The sequence below is a fragment of the Eleutherodactylus coqui genome, unplaced genomic scaffold, assembly GCF_035609145.1.
Source record: "Eleutherodactylus coqui strain aEleCoq1 unplaced genomic scaffold, aEleCoq1.hap1 HAP1_SCAFFOLD_99, whole genome shotgun sequence".
Taxonomy (NCBI): Eukaryota; Metazoa; Chordata; class Amphibia; order Anura; family Eleutherodactylidae; genus Eleutherodactylus; species Eleutherodactylus coqui.
This window is the reverse complement of record NW_027102144.1, coordinates 112,203-132,936: the sequence shown is the minus strand read 5'-3', so window position 1 is coordinate 132,936 and position 20,734 is coordinate 112,203. Positions and strand designations below refer to the sequence as shown.

Sequence of the window (20,734 nt, the reverse complement as noted above, 5' to 3'; positions counted from 1 at the left end):
CGGAGCAGCGGCTTGCCTACAAGAGCTCCACTAGCTGCCCCTGCACTGCTCTTTTTCTGGGTAGCCTCATTGGGCGCTAAATAGAAGAGCTGATTAGCGATCTGGAGGGGTATATGGGACGGGGTTGTGGGAGAAGCGGGGGGTCTCACAGTACCGATGGTCCTTCAGGGTCTGTGAAAGCTTTCTGGACCAACACGCTCTGCCATAGGAATCCCAGCGGACACTGTACAACATCTGCTGCCCCGGGGATCTACAGTAGAACCCTCCCTGCGGGTTCTGTACGATGTCACCGACTGCGGCACTGGATCTGGCGCTGAGAGTCCCGCTGTATTACTGCTCCGCTCCGGCATCAGTGACTGACAGGCCATCGCCGGCTGCAGGAGAACCGCGGGTAGAAGGCTTTGTTCAGGCGTCATTTTTTGGCGATCTACATCCCGATTAGAGCGTTGTTAGATGCCACCGCTCTTCAGCAGAATCCCAAGTTCCATCTTCACCGTCAACGATTGATGGGAACTACAGAGCCGATGCAATGGCCGTCACGTCCAGCACATGATATCCCTGGGATGATATAGAACGGGCAGCAGCCCGCGGGAGGAGATGAACCTGCAGAGAAGAATAATCGCTTCTTCTTGTGGACAACCACACCCATCATGTCCGGGGTATTAAAGGGACGATAACGTGTGGCATTCCCGATCGTCTGAGTGTACAGGGGGGGTACTGGGTTTCCTCATCTTACATTGCGCCGCAGTATAGAGAAGTCTGCAGTATATACAGTATACATTCAGCACCCGGGAGCTGGCAGTGAGCGGAGGCGCCGCCTGTGCTACACCTCTGGGCTCTCGGCAGCTCCAGGTCGTCCTCACATTGTGCAATCAGCTTCTGCACGATGGAGATTGTGGAGTAGATCCCGGGGATGGTGACAAGGGCCGGGAATAGAGGGAAGGCGCTCCCGCAGCGGTTTTATCTCCGCAGATAGGCGGTGATGTGCAGATCGGGAGAACTATGGCGAAGATCTCGTGGCCTCCTCTCCGCTCCTCCCCGGAACCTCCGCCAGCGGCGGCTGTAAACGGTTGCATGAGATGTCAGAGAGTGAGGAGTCACGTTGAAAGCGAGCTCTCCTGTCCGGTTCTGACCGGTAACGGACTCTTATCCCGGGCAGGGAAGCACAAGAGGAGAACGGAGCGGAGAGGAGGCCCGGATGGGATAAGGCACTAGCTGTGCTCAGTGTCAGCCAATAGCAGCTCAGGACGGGCCTGCTCACGAGCCAATCAGAGCGCGGCCGCTGTACATATAAGAGGCGCCACCAGCGCCGCTCTCAGAGTTTCTCTTCCAGGAGAGTTTTACTATTTGATTTCCGCAGCACACAATGGCAGAAACCGCGCCAGCCGCCGCTCCTCCTGCCGCCGAGCCGGCTGCCAAATCCAAGAAGCAGCCGAAGAAATCCGCCGCAGGGGGCGCCAAGAAAAGCAAGAAGTCCTCCGGTCCCGGCGTGTCGGAGCTGATCGTCAGAGCCGTGTCCGCCTCTAAAGAGCGCAGCGGGGTGTCTCTAGCCGCCCTGAAGAAGGCTCTGGCTGCCGGAGGGTACGATGTAGAGAAGAATAACAGCCGCCTGAAGCTGGCCGTCAAGTCTCTGGTCACCAAGGGCAGCCTGCTCCAGGTGAAAGGCAGCGGCGCCTCCGGCTCCTTCAAGCTGAACAAGAAGCAGGAGACTAAGGACAAGCCGGCCAAAAAGAAGCCAGCGTCTGCGGCCAAGCCCAAGAAGCCCGCTGGAGCCAAGAAAGCGGCGAAATCTCCTAAGAAGCCCAAGAAGGCTCCGGCCAAAAGCCCGAAAAAAGCAAAGAAACCTGCAGCGGCCGCCGCCAAGAAAGTGGCCAAGAGCCCGAAGAAAGCCTCAAAGCCGAAGGCCGCCCCAAAGCCCAAGAAGGTGACGAAGAGTCCGGCTAAGAAGGCGGCCAAACCCAAAGCTGCCAAGAGTCCGGCTAAGAAGGCTGTTAAAGCCAAGAGGAGTGCGGCTAAGAAATAAGCTGAAGCCGCCCGTGCATTTACCCCACAAAGGCTCTTTTCAGAGCCGCCACCTTCTCACCGCAGAGCTGTATTATCACTGCCTCGAATTCTGTTCTAGATAGCAGCGCCCCCATAGCGGCTACAGGGGACTTCATATCAGTTGGGAGTCTAGGGAGCGAGGGGGAGGCTGTAGAGGGGGAGTAATACGAGACATTGTCGCCGCATCACCCCCGTTACTGTTGGGCACTGTGACCAACGTGTGTATGGATGCCGGGCTGAGTGTGAAGAGGGAGGGGACTCGCCGACCTAATGCATTTCCCATAAAAGCAGCACAGCTTCTAATGGGGGAGACTGCCGTGCAGCGTGGAGTGTGTGTTTCTGCGGACATATCAATGCAGGGAAGCAGCTGAGAACATGATTTCACAGACACCCGTACGTATCATGCTGAGGTAGGGCAAGCCTCTGCCGAACGCTGATTGGTCGTCAAGCGTTTTGGCGGGCTAGTGGTTTGTTCGAAAAAGCCAATGAGATGTAGGGGGCGTTGTTTCTAAGAGCCAATAGGGAAGAGCAAGTAGGGTATAAAGGCTCTGCTCTTTCTACGGCTCCCATCATATCACATCTGTGTGCATCTCTACAGCAGCGCTATGGCCAGAACCAAGCAGACCGCTCGTAAATCCACCGGAGGGAAAGCTCCCCGCAAGCAGCTGGCTACGAAGGCCGCCAGGAAGAGCGCTCCTGCCACCGGCGGAGTGAAGAAGCCTCACCGCTACCGTCCAGGTACAGTGGCTCTCCGTGAAATCCGTCGCTACCAGAAGTCCACCGAGCTGCTGATCCGTAAGCTTCCCTTCCAGCGCCTGGTGAGAGAGATCGCCCAGGACTTCAAGACTGATCTGCGCTTCCAGAGCTCAGCGGTCATGGCCCTGCAGGAGGCCAGCGAGGCTTACCTGGTAGGACTGTTCGAGGACACCAATCTGTGCGCCATCCACGCCAAGCGGGTCACCATTATGCCCAAAGACATCCAGCTGGCCCGCAGGATTCGTGGAGAGAGGGCTTAGATCTGCTCTGGGCACCGCATGGAACACAAAGGCTCTTTTCAGAGCCACCAAATCCTCCTCAAACGAGCTGCATCCTGTCCTCCGCTGTCATTCTTCCGATTCCCTCCCCATTTGGGTTCACAGCCAGCCTGTCCGCAATAATGTGTCGTCAGCAGGAGGTGGTCTGTTAACCCCTTCAGTGACCTAGTCAGTACCTCGGGTAATTTATGCCATTTTCTCATATTTCCATATTGTAGAAAGAGACAAAGCGATGAAGTTGTCAGTGAGAGGCATCTATCGGTTCCTGTAGTCCGCCGGGAGGGAAGGGATTAGTGTTGATGATGTATTTTATATGTGGATGTTATCTCATTGTACCAAGGAGAAAGAAAGCAATACAAAAACAACAATAATACTACACAACGACATGAGGCACCTAGCCAGGAGGCTTTTGAGAGTTGTAGAGGAAGCGGGTAAATTCCAAATTTCAAACGGTTCTGTGCTAAACCAATCAGCAAGGAAGGGGAGTGGCCAACATGTAATTGCCCCATTAGGAAGGCCTTAAACTTGCGTCATTTATTATTGTTTTCTAATTCTGCTCTTTCACCATAACACAAAGGCTCTTCTCAGAGCCGCTCACATCTTCCAAGAAAAGTCTGTAATCCAACTCCTTGTGGGGGGTTGCCGCTGATTCTGTCTGATTGCCAGTCTGATAATTGGAATGTCCCAGGTGAAGGAAGAGCTTCCTGGCCCGCGCGTACTTCAGGCTCTAGTCCCTTTTCCCTCCTACCGATAGAGAGGAGGAAGCAGGCTGCGGCGCACTGATTGTATGTCCTCCTTGCACTAAAGCATACGGCCTGCCCGCTAATCCGTGTAGTGCTACCATATTGGAGGCGTCCTGCACGGCCGTCCTCTCATATAGAAGTGCTGCAATTGCACCAAGATCTCCCAAGGACCCGCGGAGCCATTATTTTATATAGAGTTGTGGTCATAGCACCCAGCTCTCCCAGAATACTGCACTGACATCGTGTTGCAGGACTCTGGGAGAGCTGAATGATATAGCCGCAGCACTAAACCTAGGCAAGAGGGTGGCCCTGCAGATCTCTGAGAGATACAGTCTGCGCCTCTATGTGAGGGGATGACCGCTGTCACTCTGGTCCCCGCCAGGCTATCTTGGCTCCCATTCCCACTGCTGCTGCTACTCTGGTCCCTGCACCGCTCTCGTTCCCTTTGCGGCCGCTGGAGTAAAAGGAGTCAAGAGGCGCCTGGACACCTCTACATGCGGAGCTGGGGAGTGTGAGGCTCTTCTCGTCATGCTCCTCCTCCCCTTTCCTGGCGCTTCAAGCCTCTCATTGTCAGGCATCCCGGGTTGCCTCCGCTACCCCCTTGTACCCACTACAATGCACTACAGCCCCCAGCATGTCATCCTTGGACAACTATGTCGTCTGCCTCCGACCCGTTGTGCACCCCACTGCTTCGGTCACACACACTCCATGTAACCCGTGTAATCACTGACGGGGAATCTGATAGAGCGGCGATCAGGGCTGCCGGTATCTGATCAGCAGGGGATACACTGTGCTCAGATTACCGCGAGCAGCAACAGTCGCCGATTATCTGATGGCTTTATTGTCCGGTGCGGCGCCACTAAATCTAGGTAGAGCGCCGCACAGTGCCCACCAGTATGGAGGCGTCCGCGGGTGCTCTAGAGTGACGGCTCTTCTGCCCGCGGGTCCCCCGGATGGTTTAGAGATCTGCCTATTCCCAGGACACAAGCTCCAGGTCCGCTCACTATCAGCTCCCCGGCCCGGCTGTCACGTATTCACCATTTCTGAGAGAACAGTTGGGGTTATCAGCGAGCTGCCGGGACGGGTACATATCGGGAGAAGCATGCGGCCGGCGCTGTACACTCCACCGATCACACTCGGTTAATATCCCGAACTCCCGCGCTGGGTTTCTAAATATTCCCTAAAGTGTGCTGGAACTGCACCTTGTGTCGGCGATCCTCCTAGTTGCTCTTTACCATCCGCAGCTTTCTTCTAATTCATCCCAGCTGCATTACTGGCGATATAAACCACGGGTTCTGAGCAGTCCGTCAGGGCATCGTCCATAACAATGCTGCGGCCGCTTTGTCCTCACACCGGGAGCAATGCATCAACACCCTGCAGCCGCGCCGACATAACGGCGGTCTATCCCCACCTACTGCCAGCAGGAGACATGATTGCTATTGCTGGAAGGCAATAGGACAGAGCCCCCCCGAGCGCTTGTGGACACGGGGAAGAAAACGGAGCCCCAAACCGCAGCAGGCGGTGGAGTCTGAGATGATCATCTGTGTTCCGCTGCTGCCTCCCCCAATAATGCCATTTATACTGCACGATGCAGAAGAGACACCAGAGAGAACTAGCACACAATCTGGTTATCATTCACTCTACAGCAACGTATTACAATAACCTACACACCGACTAGGAGGTGGCAGCTCTGCTGTAGACGGGGTGGGTGGCTCTTAGAAGAGCCTTTGGGGTGATCGTGCACGGCGGGCCACTAGACAGATTACTTGGCGCTGGTGTACTTGGTGACGGCCTTGGTGCCCTCGGACACGGCGTGCTTGGCCAGCTCCCCGGGCAGCAGCAGGCGCACGGCGGTCTGGATCTCCCGGGAGGTGATGGTGGAGCGCTTGTTGTAGTGAGCCAGGCGGGAGGCTTCCCCTGCGATGCGCTCGAAGATGTCGTTGACGAAGGAGTTCATGATGCCCATGGCCTTGGAGGAGATGCCGGTGTCGGGGTGGACCTGCTTCAGCACCTTGTACACGTAGATGGCATAGCTCTCCTTCCTGGTCTTCCTACGCTTCTTGCCGTCCTTCTTCTGAGTCTTGGTCACGGCTTTCTTGGAGCCCTTCTTGGGCGCTGGAGCAGACTTGGCGGGATCAGGCATGATAACGTAGAGATACTTTCCTCACTAGAGAGAACAGTGTTCTTGCACCTCCCAGCGCTGCGGTATTTATAGCGGGGCCATGCAAATGAGGACCGCCGTCTGCTTGCCGTTCTACTGGAGCGACATGTGGCCTCTGTGAGCGTCTTTAGCCACGCCCAGTGCAGCTCATTGGTTCTTCCTCAAGTCTGGCCTCTATTGCGTGTTTGCAATCTACCCAATTAGAAGAGAGGAGGGCGGAGCAGCAGGTTATAAAAATCAACAGAACTGCGCCTTCTCGTTATCACAACTTTCAAGGTGTTTTATCCTAATTCTGCTTTCCTGTGCTAGAAGATGTCTGGACGCGGCAAACAAGGAGGCAAAGTCCGTGCTAAGGCCAAGACTCGCTCATCCCGGGCAGGACTGCAGTTCCCTGTCGGCCGTGTACACAGGCTTCTCCGCAAGGGCAACTACGCTGAGAGGGTGGGTGCCGGCGCTCCGGTCTATCTGGCAGCAGTGCTAGAGTATCTGACCGCTGAGATCCTGGAATTGGCTGGCAATGCCGCCCGGGACAACAAGAAGACCCGCATCATCCCCCGTCACCTCCAGCTGGCTGTGCGCAACGACGAGGAGCTGAACAAGCTGCTCGGTGGGGTGACCATCGCCCAGGGAGGCGTCCTGCCCAACATCCAAGCCGTGCTGCTGCCCAAGAAGACCGAGAGCAGCAAGACGAGCAAGAGCAAGTGATCGTGCCGATCCCTCCATAGAACCAAAGGCTCTTCTAAGAGCCACCCACATGCTCCTTATAACAGAGCTTCGCCGCTTCTATGCTGTGATACTCGGTGGCCGGTACGCCGGCTGCACCAGGAAACTGTATAAATGTAGTACAGGACTTTCCACAAGGAGGCAGAGGTTGGGGCGGATGCCAATGTGGCCATCCCTGTCACCGGCAGAAGCGGACAATCGTCCTGCTCTAGGTGACCTCATGTCCAGAGGACGGGCGGCTGTAGGGGTTAACAGAGTCCTCTGTTTGGTCACGTATATACAAGAATCGGAACGCTTCCGTTGTGTTTCGGATAGAACACCCAGCTTTCTCAGGGTCCTGCGTGGGCCGTATGCTTACAAAGCGTTGCAGCCGCATCATCCAGCCCTCTCAGAGCTCTGCACGGTCGCCCCCTTAGAAGTGCGCTCATCATGTCACCCAGTTCACCACGGCCATGCCCCTTTTATGGAGGTGTAGCTATATCACCCAGCTTTCCCAGAGCCCTGCACGGCACAGGCTGGTTTTGGATTATAGTAAACCTACAGGGATTAGACGTCCTCTTGCGTTACGGGTGGAGCAGGTAGAGGATTCCACCGCCCGTCGTAGGGCTGGGATTAGGGGGTGTATCTGAGGGTTCTTTACCTCCAGCCCCGAGCGCCTCTATATCAGACGGCCTGGTCACTGATTACACGTGTTACATGGATGAATGGAGGACAGGAAGAGCGGGAGACGCGATCAACTGAGCGGGAAGTTCAAAATCTCCGGGGATCAGCCAATGAGCGGGAAGAATCTGACTATAGCCCCGCCCATAGGCGGCACTAAAACCACCCGACCTCCAACGGCAGGTCTGTTAACCCTTCACCGCACTCATTAATTCAGGCCCAGCTCCTCGCGTATTATAAACATAACCTGCCTGCCCTAAACAGGTTAAGGGGTTTAAAAGCGTGCCGTGACCGCAGCCTGAAGCGCACCCTGTCGGGGAGGCTGCTACACCCCGGCTGTATCATGTCAGAGCGCATAGACTATCACCGCTGCTGACGACCCCACAAGGAGTTGGATTACAGCCTTTCCTTGGAAGAGGTGGGCGGCTCTGAGAAGAGCCTTTGTGTTATGGAGAAAAAGCAGAATTATTAACCTCCGAAGCCGTAGAGAGTGCGGCCCTGGCGCTTGAGCGCGTACACCACGTCCATAGCAGTGACGGTCTTGCGCTTGGCGTGCTCGGTGTAGGTGACGGCGTCGCGGATCACGTTCTCCAGGAAGACTTTCAGGACGCCGCGAGTCTCTTCATAGATGAGGCCGGAGATACGCTTGACGCCACCCCTGCGAGCTAGACGGCGGATGGCAGGCTTGGTGATGCCCTGGATGTTATCACGGAGCACCTTCCTGTGCCGCTTGGCGCCGCCCTTCCCAAGACCTTTCCCTCCTTTACCGCGACCAGACATCTTCCACGTTGTCAGTAGAAAGCAATAAGTGCTCAGCGCAGAGCCCTACTCTATATAGACAGGGAGCGGACCAGAGAGGGAACTACTGATCAGGGCCGTCATTGCGGGGCGTTTCTTTTAGTTGTCTAGCGTAAAGGCCCATCCCCTCTCCCTGCTGATTGGCTGAATACAAGAGCCCTAGCCATCTTGTGCAGCCGACTGGCCTGTCAGCTCCTGAAGCAGTGGGAGAGAAGACGGAGGAGGGGTGACGGAGACAAGGGCCATGCAGCAGAGAGCCGCTGGAGCGTGAATCCCTCCTGTAAAGCGAGCAGTGCAGCTGCTGCCACAAACACGTGGGGGCGAGGGGAGAGCGCGCAGGGAGGCTTCGGTGAAGGGGAGTACTAGAGCTCTGCTGCATCAGCGCTCCCCTGCCGGAGCAGAGAGACACTCAGGAGCCACAACAGACAGCTGTGGGCGGCAGGAACATCAGGGCACTGTGTATAACAAGGAGGCCCCATAACCTGTGACAGTCCCCGGCACAGGGCATACCGTGGCACTTCTACTGCCACCCCAAGAAGCGCCAGGATTACTCCTCCTCTGCTGTGGCCACCATGCTGTGCAACACTCTGCAGATTCTCAAGACCCGGAGTCCCCCTTTACAGTCATCAATGAAGTGCAAACCAAACGACTTCCCTGTGTGACTGCTGCCAGACACTGCTGTATACTCCTTATGTCTTAGGGGCCTTTACAGGTCTACTTAAGGAGCTTTAAGCAATTTGCAAAATCCCCTACAAAGGCAAGAAACGCAGAAGTGGTTCTGCTATGGGACCCACTAGACAGAACTCTCCCAGTGATAAACTAAAGATGTTTGTGAGGGGGGAACCCCCCGACACGGAGCCTACTACATCATCTGCATCAGGAGACGTGGCCTCTGCACCAACCGCCTGTTTGAGTTCGCTTGCTGGGTTGGTTCAGACTTTGCAATGACTGTCCGATCGGCTCTTATCAGCGATGCAGACAGCTACTGTGAATCTAAGAGACCGCGTCACTAGTACAGAGGACAGGATCTCTGTGCTGGATGATACCGTATCCCCGACGGCAGCTACTGTGCGAGAGCTTACGGCAAAAGCAGAAATCTGGAAACAAAAGGCGGGCGGCTTGGAAAATGGTTCACGGCGGTATAAACTGTGTTGTGGGCCTGCCAGAACGCACTGAGGGGCAGAGACCGCAGGGGATCATGGAACGGTGACTACCTGAATGCTTCCCTGTCACACAGGTCTTTGTGGTGGAGCGCGCACACTGAGTACCCATGAAACCACCTATACCAGGCGGGCGCTCCTCCTAGACCCCTGTTGGCAAAGCTGCTCAACTCCTGGGATAGAGAGGTGATCCTACAAGCTGCCAGAACAGGAGGCCCTCTTAGATGCAACAATGCTGCAAAATCCATCTTCCCGGACTTCTCGGCAGATCTACAAAAGCAGAGAGCGCCCATCTTTGGGATCAAAAGGCAACTCTGAGATCTCCAGCTGCCATACTCCATGGCATATCCTGTGCGACTGCGAGTGGTGGATGGGGACCGCACAAGTTTCTTCTCTTCGTCGTCTGAGGCTGAGGAATGGCTGTCTAACAGGCATCAACCAGAGTGACTGAAATGTACACTTATCTAAGGAAAAGACTTGGGTATACTAATAGATCATAGACTGAACATGAGTCAACAATGTGATGGAGCAGCCAAAAAGGCAAACAGAATTCTGGGATGTATTAAGAGAAGCACAGAGTCTAGCTCACGTGAGGTCATTACCCCCCTCTACTCTTCCTTAGTCAGACCTCATCTGGAATACTGGGTCCAGTTCTGGGCACCCCACTTTAAAAAAAGACCGACAAACTGGAGCAAGTTCAGGCAAGAGTTATCAAGATGGAGAGCAGTCTGCAAAGCATGTCCTATGAGGAACGGTTAAGGGATCTGGGAATGTTTACCTTGTAGAGAAGAAGGCTGAGAGGAGACTTAATAGCTGCCAACTAGAGATGAGCGAACGCGTTCGTCCGAGCTTGATATTCGTGCGAATATTAGGGTGTTCGGGATGTTCGTTATTCGTGACGAACACCATGCGGTGTTCTGGTTACTTTCACTTCCTTCCCTGAGACGTTAGCGCGCTTTTCTGGCCAATTGAAAGACAGGGAAGGCATTACAACTTCCCCCTGCAACGTTTAAGCCCTATACCACCCCCCTGCTGTGAGTGGTTGGCGAGATCAGGTGTTCGCCTAATATAAAAGTCGGCCCCTCCCGCGGCTCGCCTCAGATGCGGTGTGAGTTAGATGAGGGACAGTGCTGTTTATACCGGAGCTGCTGTAGGGAAAGAATTGGTAGTTAGTGTAGGCTTCAAGACCCCCCAAAGGTCCTTATTAGGGCCACTGATAGCTGTGTGTTGGCTGCTGTTAGCAGTGGGATTTTTTTTTTTTTCTCAAAATCGCCTCTGCAGACCGTTGCACCTGGCATTAGGGACAGAAGTGCTGCATAGGCAGGGAGAGTGTTAGGAGTGAGTGTAGCCTTCAAGAACCTCAACGGTCCTTTCTAGGGCCATATTTATCCGTGTGCAGTACTGTCCAGGCTGCTGTTGGCTGTGCTGCATTTTTTTTGGGCTTCTCAAAATCGCCTCTGCAGAGCATTCCACCCTCCATTGATACTGCAGGGAAAGAATTGTATAGGCAGGGCCACAACACAGTTATTATTCATAGAATATACGCAGTGCTGCCTGTTGGTGGGAAAAAACTGAAAAGAAATCTATTTGTCCAGCCTCTGTCCGTCCTTACGCCTGTGGAGACGTGTGAGCTGCGTGAAAAACATTGCTAAATCATACGCAGCCAGCTACGCTTTACTGCTGGCTTCGCCATTTGCTTTCCTTAATTGGGAAAAAAAATACCTGCTCTCCAAGAGTTATAATAACTCTGCTACCCTCACGTTCTGTGACACATAAGCAGGGACACAGCACAGTTATTAAACTTCTCAGGTTCATTGAATATACGCAGTGCTGCCTGTTGGTGGGAAAAAACTGAAAACAAATCTATTTGTCCAGCCTCTGTCCGTCCTTACGCCTGTGGAGACGTGTGAGCTGCGTGAAAAACATTGCTAAATCATACGCAGCCAGCTACGCTTTACTGCTGGCTTCGCCATTTGCTTTCCTTAATTGGGAAAAAAAATACCTGCTCTCCAAGAGTTATAATAACTCTGCTACCCTCACGTTCTGTGACACATAAGCAGGGACACAGCACAGTTATTAAACTTCTCAGGTTCATTGAATATACGCAGTGCTGCCTGTTGGTGGGAAAAAACTGAAAACAAATCTATTTGTCCAGCCTCTGTCCGTCCTTACGCCTGTGGAGACGTGTGAGCTGCGTGAAAAACATTGCTAAATCATACGCAGCCAGCTACGCTTTACTGCTGGCTTCGCCATTTGCTTTCCTTAATTGGGAAAAAAAATACCTGCTCTCCAAGAGTTATAATAACTCTGCTACCCTCACGTTCTGTGACACATAAGCAGGGACACAGCACAGTTATTAAACTTCTCATGTTCATAGAATATACGCAGTGCTGCCTGTTGGTGGGAAAAAACTGAAAACAAATCTATTTGTCCAGCCTCTGTCCGTCCTTACGGGCGGTGGAGACGTGTGAGCTGCGTGAAGAACAGTGCTAAATCATACGCACCCAGCTACGCTTTACTGCTGGCTTCGCCATTTGCTTTCCTTAATTGGGAAAAAAAATACCTACTCTGCCAGAGTTATAATAACTCTGCTACCCTCACGTTCTGTGACACATAAGCAGGGACACAGCACAGTTATTAAACTTAGATAATTCATTCACTAGAGGCAGTGGGGCCTTTCGTTTTCCAAAAAGGGCAAAAATTATATTTGGCCTGCAGTCTTGCGCCAATTTATTTCCTGCCTGTGAAATCAAATCACTGGTAATACAGCATGCTGAGGGGTAGGGGTAGGCCTAGAGGACGTGGACGCGGCCGAGGACGCGGAGGGCCAAGTCAGGGTGTGGGCACAGGCCAAGCTCCTGATCCAGGTGTGTCGCAGCCGACTGCTGCGCGATTAGGAGAGAGGCACGTTTCTGGCGTCCCCACATTCATCGCCCAATTAATGGGTCCACGCGGGAGACGGTTATTAGAAAATGAGCAGTGTGAGCAGGTCCTGTCCTGGATGGCAGAAAGTGCTTCGAGCAACCTATCGTCTACCCGCAGTTCTGCGCCGTCCACTGCTGCCAATCCGAATCCTCTGTCTGCTGCTCCTCCTTCCTCCCAGCCTCCTCACTCCACTACAATAACACCTGCTCAGGAGCGGGAGCACTCCCAGGAACTGTTCTCGGGCCCCTGCTTAGATTGGGCAGCAGCGGTTCCTCTCCCACCAGAGGAGTTTATCGTCACTGATGCCCAACCATTCGAAAGTTCCCGGGGTCCGGGGGAAGAGGCTGGGGACTTCCGCCAACTGTCTCAACAACTTTCTGTGGGTGAGGAGGACGATGACGATCAGACACAGTTGTCTTGCAGTGAGGTAGTAGTAAGGGCAGTAAGTCCCAGGGAGCAGCGCACAGAGGATTCGGAGGAAGAGCAGCAGGACGATGAGGTGACTGACCCCACCTGGTGTGCAACGCTTACTCAGGAGGACAGGTCTTCAGAGGGGGAGTCAAGGGCATCAGCAGGGCAGGTTGCAAGAGGCAGTGCAGTGGCCAGGGGTAGAGGCAGGGCCAGACCGAATAATCCACCAAGTGTTTCCCAAAGCGCCCCCTCGCGCCATGCCACCCTGCGGAGGCCGAGGTGCTCTAAGGTCTGGCAGTTTTTCACAGAGACGCCTGACGACCGACGAACAGTGGTGTGCAACCTTTGTCGCGCAAAGCTCAGCCGGGGAGCCAACACCAACAGCCTCACCACCACCACCATGCGCAGACATATGATGGCCAAGCACCCCGCAAGGTGGGACAAAGGCCGTTCACCGCCTCCGGTTTGCACCCCTGCCTCTCCCCCTGTGCCCCAACCTGCCACTGAGATGCAACCCCCCTCTCAGGACACAGGCACTACCGCCTCATGGCCTGCACCCACACCCTCATCTCCGCTGTCCTCGGCCCCATCCAGCAGTGTAGTTCAGCGCACCGTTCAGCCGTCGCTTGCGCAAGTGTTCGAGCGCAAGCGCAAGTACGCCGCCACGCACCCGCACGCTCAAACGTTAACCGTCCGCATCGCAAAATTCATCAGCCTTGAGATGCTGCCGTATAGGGTTGTGGAAACGGAGTCCTTCAAAAGTATCATGGAGGCGGCGGCCCCGCGCTACTCAGTTCCCAGTCGCCACTACTTTTCCCGATGTGCCGTCCCAGCCCTGCACGACCACGTCTCCCGCAACATTGCGCGCGCCCTCACCAACGCGGTTACTGCCACGGTCCACTTAACTACGGACACGTGGACAAGCACAGGCGGGCAGGGCCACTACATCTCCCTGACGGCACATTGGGTGAATTTAGTGGAGGCTGGGACAGAGTCAGAGCCTGGGACCGCTCACGTCCTACCCACCCCCAGAATTGCGGGCCCCAGCTCGGTGCTGGTATCTGCGGAGGTGTATGCTTCCTCCACTAAAGCACCCTCCTCCTCCTCCTCCTCCTCCTCTGTCTCACAATCAAGATGTGTTAGCAGCAGCATGTCGCCAGCAGTCGGTGTCGCGCGGTGTGGCAGCACAGCGGTGGGCAAGCGTCAGCAGGCCGTGCTGAAACTACTCAGCTTAGGCGATAAGAGGCACACGGCCCACGAACTGCTGCAGGGTCTGACAGAGCAGACCGACCGCTGGCTTTCGCCGCTGAGCCTCCAACCGGGCATGGTCGTGTGTGACAACGGCCGTAACCTGGTGGCGGCTCTGCAGCTCGGCAGCCTCACGCACGTGCCATGCCTGGCCCACGTCTTTAATTTGGTGGTTCAGCGGTTTCTGAAAAGCTACCCATGCTTGTCAGACCTGCTCGTAAAGGCGCGCCGGCTCTGCGCACATTTCCGCAAGTCCCACACGGACGCTGCCACCCTGCGCACCCTGCAACATCACTTTAAGCTGCCAGTGCACCGACTGCTGTGCGACGTGCCCACACGGTGGAACTCTACGCTCCACATGTTGGCCAGGCTCTATGAACAGCGTAGAGCTATAGTCGAATACCAACTCCAACATGGGCGGCGCAGTGGGAGTCAGCCTCCTCAATTCTTTACAGAAGAGTGGGCCTGGTTGGCAGACATCTGCCATGTCCTTGGTAATTTTGAGGAGTCTACCCAGGTGGTGAGCGGCGATGCTACAATCATTAGCGTCACCATTCCTCTGCTATGCATCTTGAGAAATTCCCTGCAAACCATAAAGGCAGCTGCTTTGCGCTCGGAAACGGGGGCGGGGGAAGACAGTATGCCGCTGGATAGTCAGGGCACCCTCCTGTCTATTTCTCAGCGCGTACAGGAGGAGGAGGAGGAGCATGAGGAGGATGAGGAGGAGGGGGAAGAGACAGCTTGGCCCGCTGCTGACGGTACACCGGCTGATTGCCTGTCATCCTTTCAGCGTGTATGGCCTGAGGAGGAGGAGGAGGAGGAGGAGGATCCTGATAGTGATCTTCCTAGTGAAGACAGCCATGTGTTGCGTACAGGTACCCTGGCACACATGGCTGACTTCATGTTAGGATGCCTTTCTCGTGACCCTCGCGTTGCACGCATTCTGGCCACGACGGATTACTGGGTGTACACACTGCTCGATCCACGGTATAAGGAGAACCTGCCCACTCTGATTCCCGAAGAGGAAAGGGGTTCGAGAGTGTTGCTATACCACAGGACCCTTGCGGACAAGCTGATGGTAAAATTCCCAGCCGACAGCGCTAGTGGCAGAAGGCGCAGTACCGAGGGCAAGGTAGCAGGGGATGTGCGTAGATCGAGCAGCATGTACATCCCAGGCAGTGCAACAGTCTTTAAGGGCCTGGCCAGCTTTATGGCTCCCCACCAAGACTGTGTCACCGCTCCCCAGTCACGGCTGAGTCGGCGGGAGCACTGTAAAAGGATGGTGAGGGAGTACGTAGCGGATCGCACGACCATCCTTGGTGACGCCTCTGCCCCCTACAACTACTGGGTGTCGAAGCTGGACACGTGGCCTGAACTAGCGCTGTATGCCCTGGAGGTGCTTGCTTGTCCTGCGGCTAGCGTCTTGTCGGAGAGGGTGTTTAGTGCGGCTGGGGGAATCATCACAGATAAGCGTAGCCGCTTGTCAACCGACAGTGCCGACAGGCTAACACTCATCAAGATGAACAAAGGCTGGATTTCCCCAGACTTCTGTTCTCCACCAGCGGACAGCAGCGATACGTAAGCAATACGTAGGCTGCACCCGCGGATGGAAGCTACGTTCTCTCTCACCATCCAAAACGGGGACATTTCTGCTTCATCAATCTGTGTCTAATATTCCTCCTCCTCCTCCTCCTGCTCCTCCTCCTGAAACCTCACGTAATCACGCTGAACGGGCAATTTTTCTTAGGGCCACAAGGCTCACTCAAATAATTTTTCAGAACAATTTTTATAAGTTTCAATGCGCTTAAAAGCGTTGGAACTGTAACTTGAACCAATTTTTCGTTACACTGGGCTGCCTCCAGGCCTAGTTACCACTTAAGCCACATTAACCAAAGCGATTAATGGGTTTCACCTGCCCTCTTGGCTGGCCATGGCCAATTTTTGGGATGTACATTAGTACTGTTGATACAGCAATTTTTGGGGGCCCTCGCCTACAGTGTAATCAAATTAATTTTTAGCCCACCTGCATTACAGCTGACGTTACCTCAGCTGTGTTGGGCAATGCAATGGGATATTTTTATGTACCGCCGGTGGGTTCCAGGGAGCCACCCATGCTGTAGGTGCACACTGAGTTTTTAATACATCTGTACACTTCTAAAGAACCCGTCTGACTGGGCCATGCAGTGTGGGCCGAAGCCCACCTGTATTACGCACGACATTACTACCTCAGCTGTGTTGGGCAATGCAATGGGATATTTCTATGTACCGCCGGTGGCTTCCTGGCACCCACCTAGGCAGTGGGTCCACAGGGAGTTTAACCTACATGTGTCCACTTGTAAAGAACCCCAGTCTGACTGGGGCATGCAGTGTGGGCCGAAACCCACCTGCATTAACCCTTTCCAGTCCACTGTGTGACCTGTGAAGACATTAGGGTTTAAGGCTGTACAGCTCCGTTGTTGGTAGACGTCCGTCGGGGTTCTCTTACTGTATATTGCCAGCCTCTCTGCTGTCGGAGCCTATCCTACGTGTCACCTCATGCAGTACTGGCTTTAGCCAGCATATAACGCCGTTGTATAACGGCAGAAAAAGAGTAAGCCCCCTAGGAAAACCATATACAAATTGGATTGGAAAGGGTTAAGCACAACATTACTACCTCAGCTGTGTTGGGCAATGCAATGGGATATTTCTGTGTACCGCCGGTGGGTTCCAGGGAGCCACCCATGCTGTGGGTCGACAGGGACTTCACAATAGGGAGTTGTACCTGCCTGTGTCTATGAATTAAAAAGCCCGGTCTGACTGGGGCATGCAGTGTGGGCCGAAGCCCACCTGCATTAAGCACGACATTACTACCTCAGCTGTGTTGGGCAATGCAATGGGATATTTCTGTGTACTACCGGTGGGTTCCAGGGAGCCACCCATGCTGTCGGTCGACAGGGACTTCACAATAGGGAGTTGTACCTGCCTGTGTCTATGAATTAAAAAGCCCGGTCTGACTGGGGCATGCAGACACCTTGACAGAATGAATAGTGTGTGGCACATAGGTTCCCCATTGCTATGCCCACGTGTGCAGCTCCTGATGGCGGTGGCACAGGATTCTATTTCTCATTGCTTCTGTACAGCATTGTGGGCTATCGCTCCGCCACTTTTAAAGAGGGTCGCTGCCTAGCCGTGCCAACCTCTGCAGTGTGTGCCTGCGGTCCCTCGTCATGGCAGACGCAATTCTAAATAGACATGAGCGTGGTGTGGCATGAGGGCAGCTGAAGGCTGCCCAGGGACACTTTGGTGTGCGCTGTGGGGGGGGAGGGGGGGCGGTTGGGCAGCATGTAACTCAGGAGAAGTGGCAGTGGAGTGTCATGCAGGCAGTGATTGTGCTTTGTTGGAGGTAGTGTGGTGCTTAGCAAAGGTATGCCATGCTAATGAGGGCTTTTCAGAAGTAAAAGTTGTTGGGAGGGGGGGGGGCCCACTCTTGCCGGTATTGTGGCTTAATAGTGGGACCTGGGAACTTGAGATGCAGCCCAACATGTAGCCCCTCGCCTGCCCTATCCGTCACTGTGTCATTCCCATCACTTTCCTGAATTGCCCAGATTTTCACACATGAAAACCTTAGCGAGCATCGGCGAAATACAAAAATGTTCTGGTCGCCCATTGACTTCAATGGGGTTCGTTGTTTGAAACGAACCCTCGAGCATCACGGGAAGTTCGTTACGAATAACGAACACCCGAACATTTTGGTGTTCGCTCATCTCTACTGCCAACATATATGTGAAGGGCTGTCACAGAGCAGAGGGATCAGCCCTATTCTCATCTGCACAAGGAAAGACTAGAAGCAATGGGATGAACCTGAAAGGGAGGAGACACAGATTAGATATTAGACAGTGAGGGGGATCAATGATTGGAACAGGTTTTCACGGGAGGTGGGGAATTTTATTTCAATGGAAGTCTTCAGAGGCCGGACAACCATCTATCTGGGATGTTTTAGTGATCCTGCACTGAGCGGGGGGTTGGACCCGATGACCCTGGGGGTCCTTTTAACTCTACCATTCTATGAATCTATGACTACCTTCTTTCAGGCAGAGAGCCTATTATCTGCTGAGTGGGCCCACTTCCAAATTACCCTGCTTCGCCTCAGAGGCTCTATGATTAGCATATTTAATGTGCATTCAACTTCAGGTTAGCAGGCCCAGGATATATATGTGCATTTAAATGATAGGAGCCTGGAGGCATAGAGATAAAAGCTTTCCTCTATGTATTCAGTATGTGCCCATTATAACAAGAAAAATACAAACGTCTCCGGACGTACCGCCTAGGATCGAGCGGTATGGATGAGAGACTGCTTTCTTCATGCAGAAAAGAGGACACAGCAAGACATATAAGACGGGAGCTAACATAACCTGCTACATAGGTGAGATCATTACCATTGTCAGGATATATATGGTTGCCCATGGATCGCCGTGTTCCTGACTGCTGCGGGCGTGACGCCCCAATGGTTCACAAGCACTACGCTCAGCACCGGCTCAGGGTGATGTTCACAACTACTCTGGTAGATAGATATGCACCGAAGAGCAGTGTGCACCACAACTGAAATGCATAACCCTGATGAAAAGCCTGTGCGACACCAGGGTACCACACTCAGCACGGCGACAGGGAACGCATGCGCTGTAGGAAGAGCCGCACACCATGCTATGCTGAATGGTAGCACCGCTCCAGGGAGGATGAAGCCTGGCCCTAACCTAGTAAGTGGGGTGAGGGGGCCCTGCCTTAAAGAAGAGTAGTAGTCTTGATAGAGACAGCCCCACGGTCTTCCTCCTGGGCCCTGTCTGTCCCTGAAAGGACCCCTGGAGAGATGAACCGAACAGCAAAGCAACACAGAAATGAAAAACAGAAATGCAACTGAAAAGGAACCCACAGCGACTTATCTGCAAGTAGAAAAATACCCAGCACAGAAGAGCTCCAAACTCCAGGGACTCCACTATGGAACATAATAAGCAGCACTGAGCAAAGGGAGGCGTGATAATATATAGCCACTATGCACATGGGAACTGGCAGAGTGAATGGGAAACCACACAACATCACCCTACTCCCAGGCATGACTAATCCAGCATGCATCAAAGACAGGCAGCACCAGCAGTCTCTCCACATGGTGCATTAACCCCTGTCCTCCATAACACGGCAACAGGTCTTGACCTGCGTCCAGACCACCATGCCCCAACAGCATCAGGGTACAATAGTACCCTTCACTCCTAACCGTTGAAGAGGATGGACTCCAACTACACCTCAATCACTCGCATTTATAGAAGGCAGACTTCTTGTGACGGTACAGATATTGGTACTTTTGTAGACATATCCCAGCCACTTTCAGACATTAGCCCCTTACATGCTGCAGCTGTGCAATGCATACAACATAGTACTAGACCCTTACACGGGCACTGCCCCCCCCCCCAGCAAGCAGACATGTTTCAATGTTTCAATAAAGGCCCATTTAGCTAGCTGAAAGACAACGATGAGCCTTATCCATGCTGCATGCTGCATTCTCAGCGGGATGCCACTGATACTATTGTTTTAGCTGGTATCCTGCTTGGGGAACACAGCCGGAATATGAAGAAGACAAGCGCTCCAGCTGTGTTCTGCATACCCCACTAGGAGTGCTTAGCGGGATATCAGCTGAGCGCTCCGAGAAGACAACAGCTGTATGGAGAAGATAGCGGTCCCGCTTGTATTCTGCATACAGCGTGAGTCTTCATTTACACGCTTATGCAAAGCGAACGCTCAAAACTGCCCCATGAACTGCCGTGTGCGTGGATTTTGAGTGATAATCGTTGTGTCTAAATGGGCCTTTAGAATTCTCTTCATTAAACACCGGGAGATACTTAAAAGTGATATTTACCTAATAGATACCATAACCCCCAGGCCCAATATAGTATTCTGTAAGGACACATCAAAAACATAGGGGCAATTTATCTACCCTACCGGCAGGATCCTATAAGTGCCAGCATGGAAGATGCACACGCTGCAACAATATAGCACACCGCATGCAGCAAGCAGAGATATGACCGGGCACATTTACGACAATACAATACTGTTTAATCTGTAACCCGTCCGAAGTGGAGACTGACTTCAGATGGCCACCAAGCTCCAGTATTCATCATTCTATACGGCCCGTGTCACACCAGATTGATAACATCACAATGCACAGTCAACTGCCAGACAGGCGGGCTCATTAGCATGCAATGTGTTTGTATGTCTGTCTGTCTATCTTTAGATATACTATGTAATCAATATAAATGATAGAATCCACATTGATATAATTAAGGTAATAACGAGAGATGAGCGAGCACACTCACCCGAGCATTAGGGGACTGGAGACGAACACCACGCGGTACTCCAGTCAATTCCATGTCCTTCCCTGCATGTTTAGCGCCATTTTCTAGCCAATAGACATGCGGGGAAGGCATTACCACTTCCTGCTGTGACACGCCAGCCCTATCCCACCCCCCAGCAGTGAGTGGCTGGCGAGATCAGGTGACCGCCGAGTACCTAAAGCGGTCCCGCCCGTGCCTCGCCTAAGACACACGCTGGGAGAGTATAGGGACAGTGCTGCTGCTGATATAGGGTTAGCATAGGTTCTTGTCTACAAGAACCCCAACTGTCCTCCTTAGGGCCACATCTGACCGTGTGCATTACTGTTGTGGCTGGCAGGGAGCAGTAGTGCACCCCCCCCCCCCCCCCCCATCTCGGGCTGTGCAGGCCATTACAGCTATAGCGTTCTAAGTCTGCAGTGTATTATACAGAGTATAGGGAAAGAGCTGCTGATATAGGGAAAGTGTTAGA

General features: G+C 53.6%; 5 protein-coding genes across 5 annotated transcripts; 3 read left to right on the top strand and 2 right to left on the bottom strand.

Annotated features, from left to right (window-relative positions):
* The first annotated feature begins 1,351 nt into the window (after positions 1-1,351).
* LOC136598650 (histone H1B-like) lies at positions 1,352-2,043 on the top strand. Its single transcript, XM_066588754.1, has one exon. It carries the CDS (start codon positions 1,367-1,369, stop codon positions 2,021-2,023), a length of 657 nt encoding a protein of 218 aa, XP_066444851.1. The 5' UTR covers positions 1,352-1,366; the 3' UTR covers positions 2,024-2,043.
* Positions 2,044-2,636: 593 nt separating this feature from the next.
* LOC136598644 (histone H3) lies at positions 2,637-3,120 on the top strand. The gene has a single exon (XM_066588749.1). It carries the CDS (start codon positions 2,649-2,651, stop codon positions 3,057-3,059), a length of 411 nt encoding a protein of 136 aa, XP_066444846.1. The 5' UTR covers positions 2,637-2,648; the 3' UTR covers positions 3,060-3,120.
* Positions 3,121-5,556: 2,436 nt separating this feature from the next.
* Positions 5,557-5,980, bottom strand: LOC136598646 (histone H2B 1.1). Its single transcript, XM_066588751.1, has one exon. The coding sequence runs from the start codon at positions 5,961-5,963 to the stop codon at positions 5,583-5,585; it is 381 nt and encodes a 126-aa protein (XP_066444848.1). The 5' UTR covers positions 5,964-5,980; the 3' UTR covers positions 5,557-5,582.
* A 307-nt stretch (positions 5,981-6,287) lies between these two features.
* On the top strand, positions 6,288-6,686 carry LOC136598645 (histone H2A type 1). Its single transcript, XM_066588750.1, has one exon. The coding sequence runs from the start codon at positions 6,294-6,296 to the stop codon at positions 6,684-6,686; it is 393 nt and encodes a 130-aa protein (XP_066444847.1). The 5' UTR covers positions 6,288-6,293.
* Positions 6,687-7,832: 1,146 nt separating this feature from the next.
* On the bottom strand, positions 7,833-8,144 carry LOC136598640 (histone H4). Its single transcript, XM_066588746.1, has one exon. It carries the CDS (start codon positions 8,142-8,144, stop codon positions 7,833-7,835), a length of 312 nt encoding a protein of 103 aa, XP_066444843.1.
* Between the last annotated feature and the right edge of the window lie 12,590 nt (positions 8,145-20,734).

Excerpts from the sequence above, each read along its gene's own strand:
- LOC136598646 (XM_066588751.1), bottom strand. The coding sequence starts at position 5,963 with ATGCCTGATCCCGCCAAGTCTGCTCCAGCGCCCAAGAAGGGCTCCAAG.
- LOC136598650 (XM_066588754.1), top strand. The coding sequence starts at position 1,367 with ATGGCAGAAACCGCGCCAGCCGCCGCTCCTCCTGCCGCCGAGCCGGCT.
- LOC136598645 (XM_066588750.1), top strand. The coding sequence starts at position 6,294 with ATGTCTGGACGCGGCAAACAAGGAGGCAAAGTCCGTGCTAAGGCCAAG.
- LOC136598640 (XM_066588746.1), bottom strand. The coding sequence starts at position 8,144 with ATGTCTGGTCGCGGTAAAGGAGGGAAAGGTCTTGGGAAGGGCGGCGCC.
- LOC136598644 (XM_066588749.1), top strand. The coding sequence starts at position 2,649 with ATGGCCAGAACCAAGCAGACCGCTCGTAAATCCACCGGAGGGAAAGCT.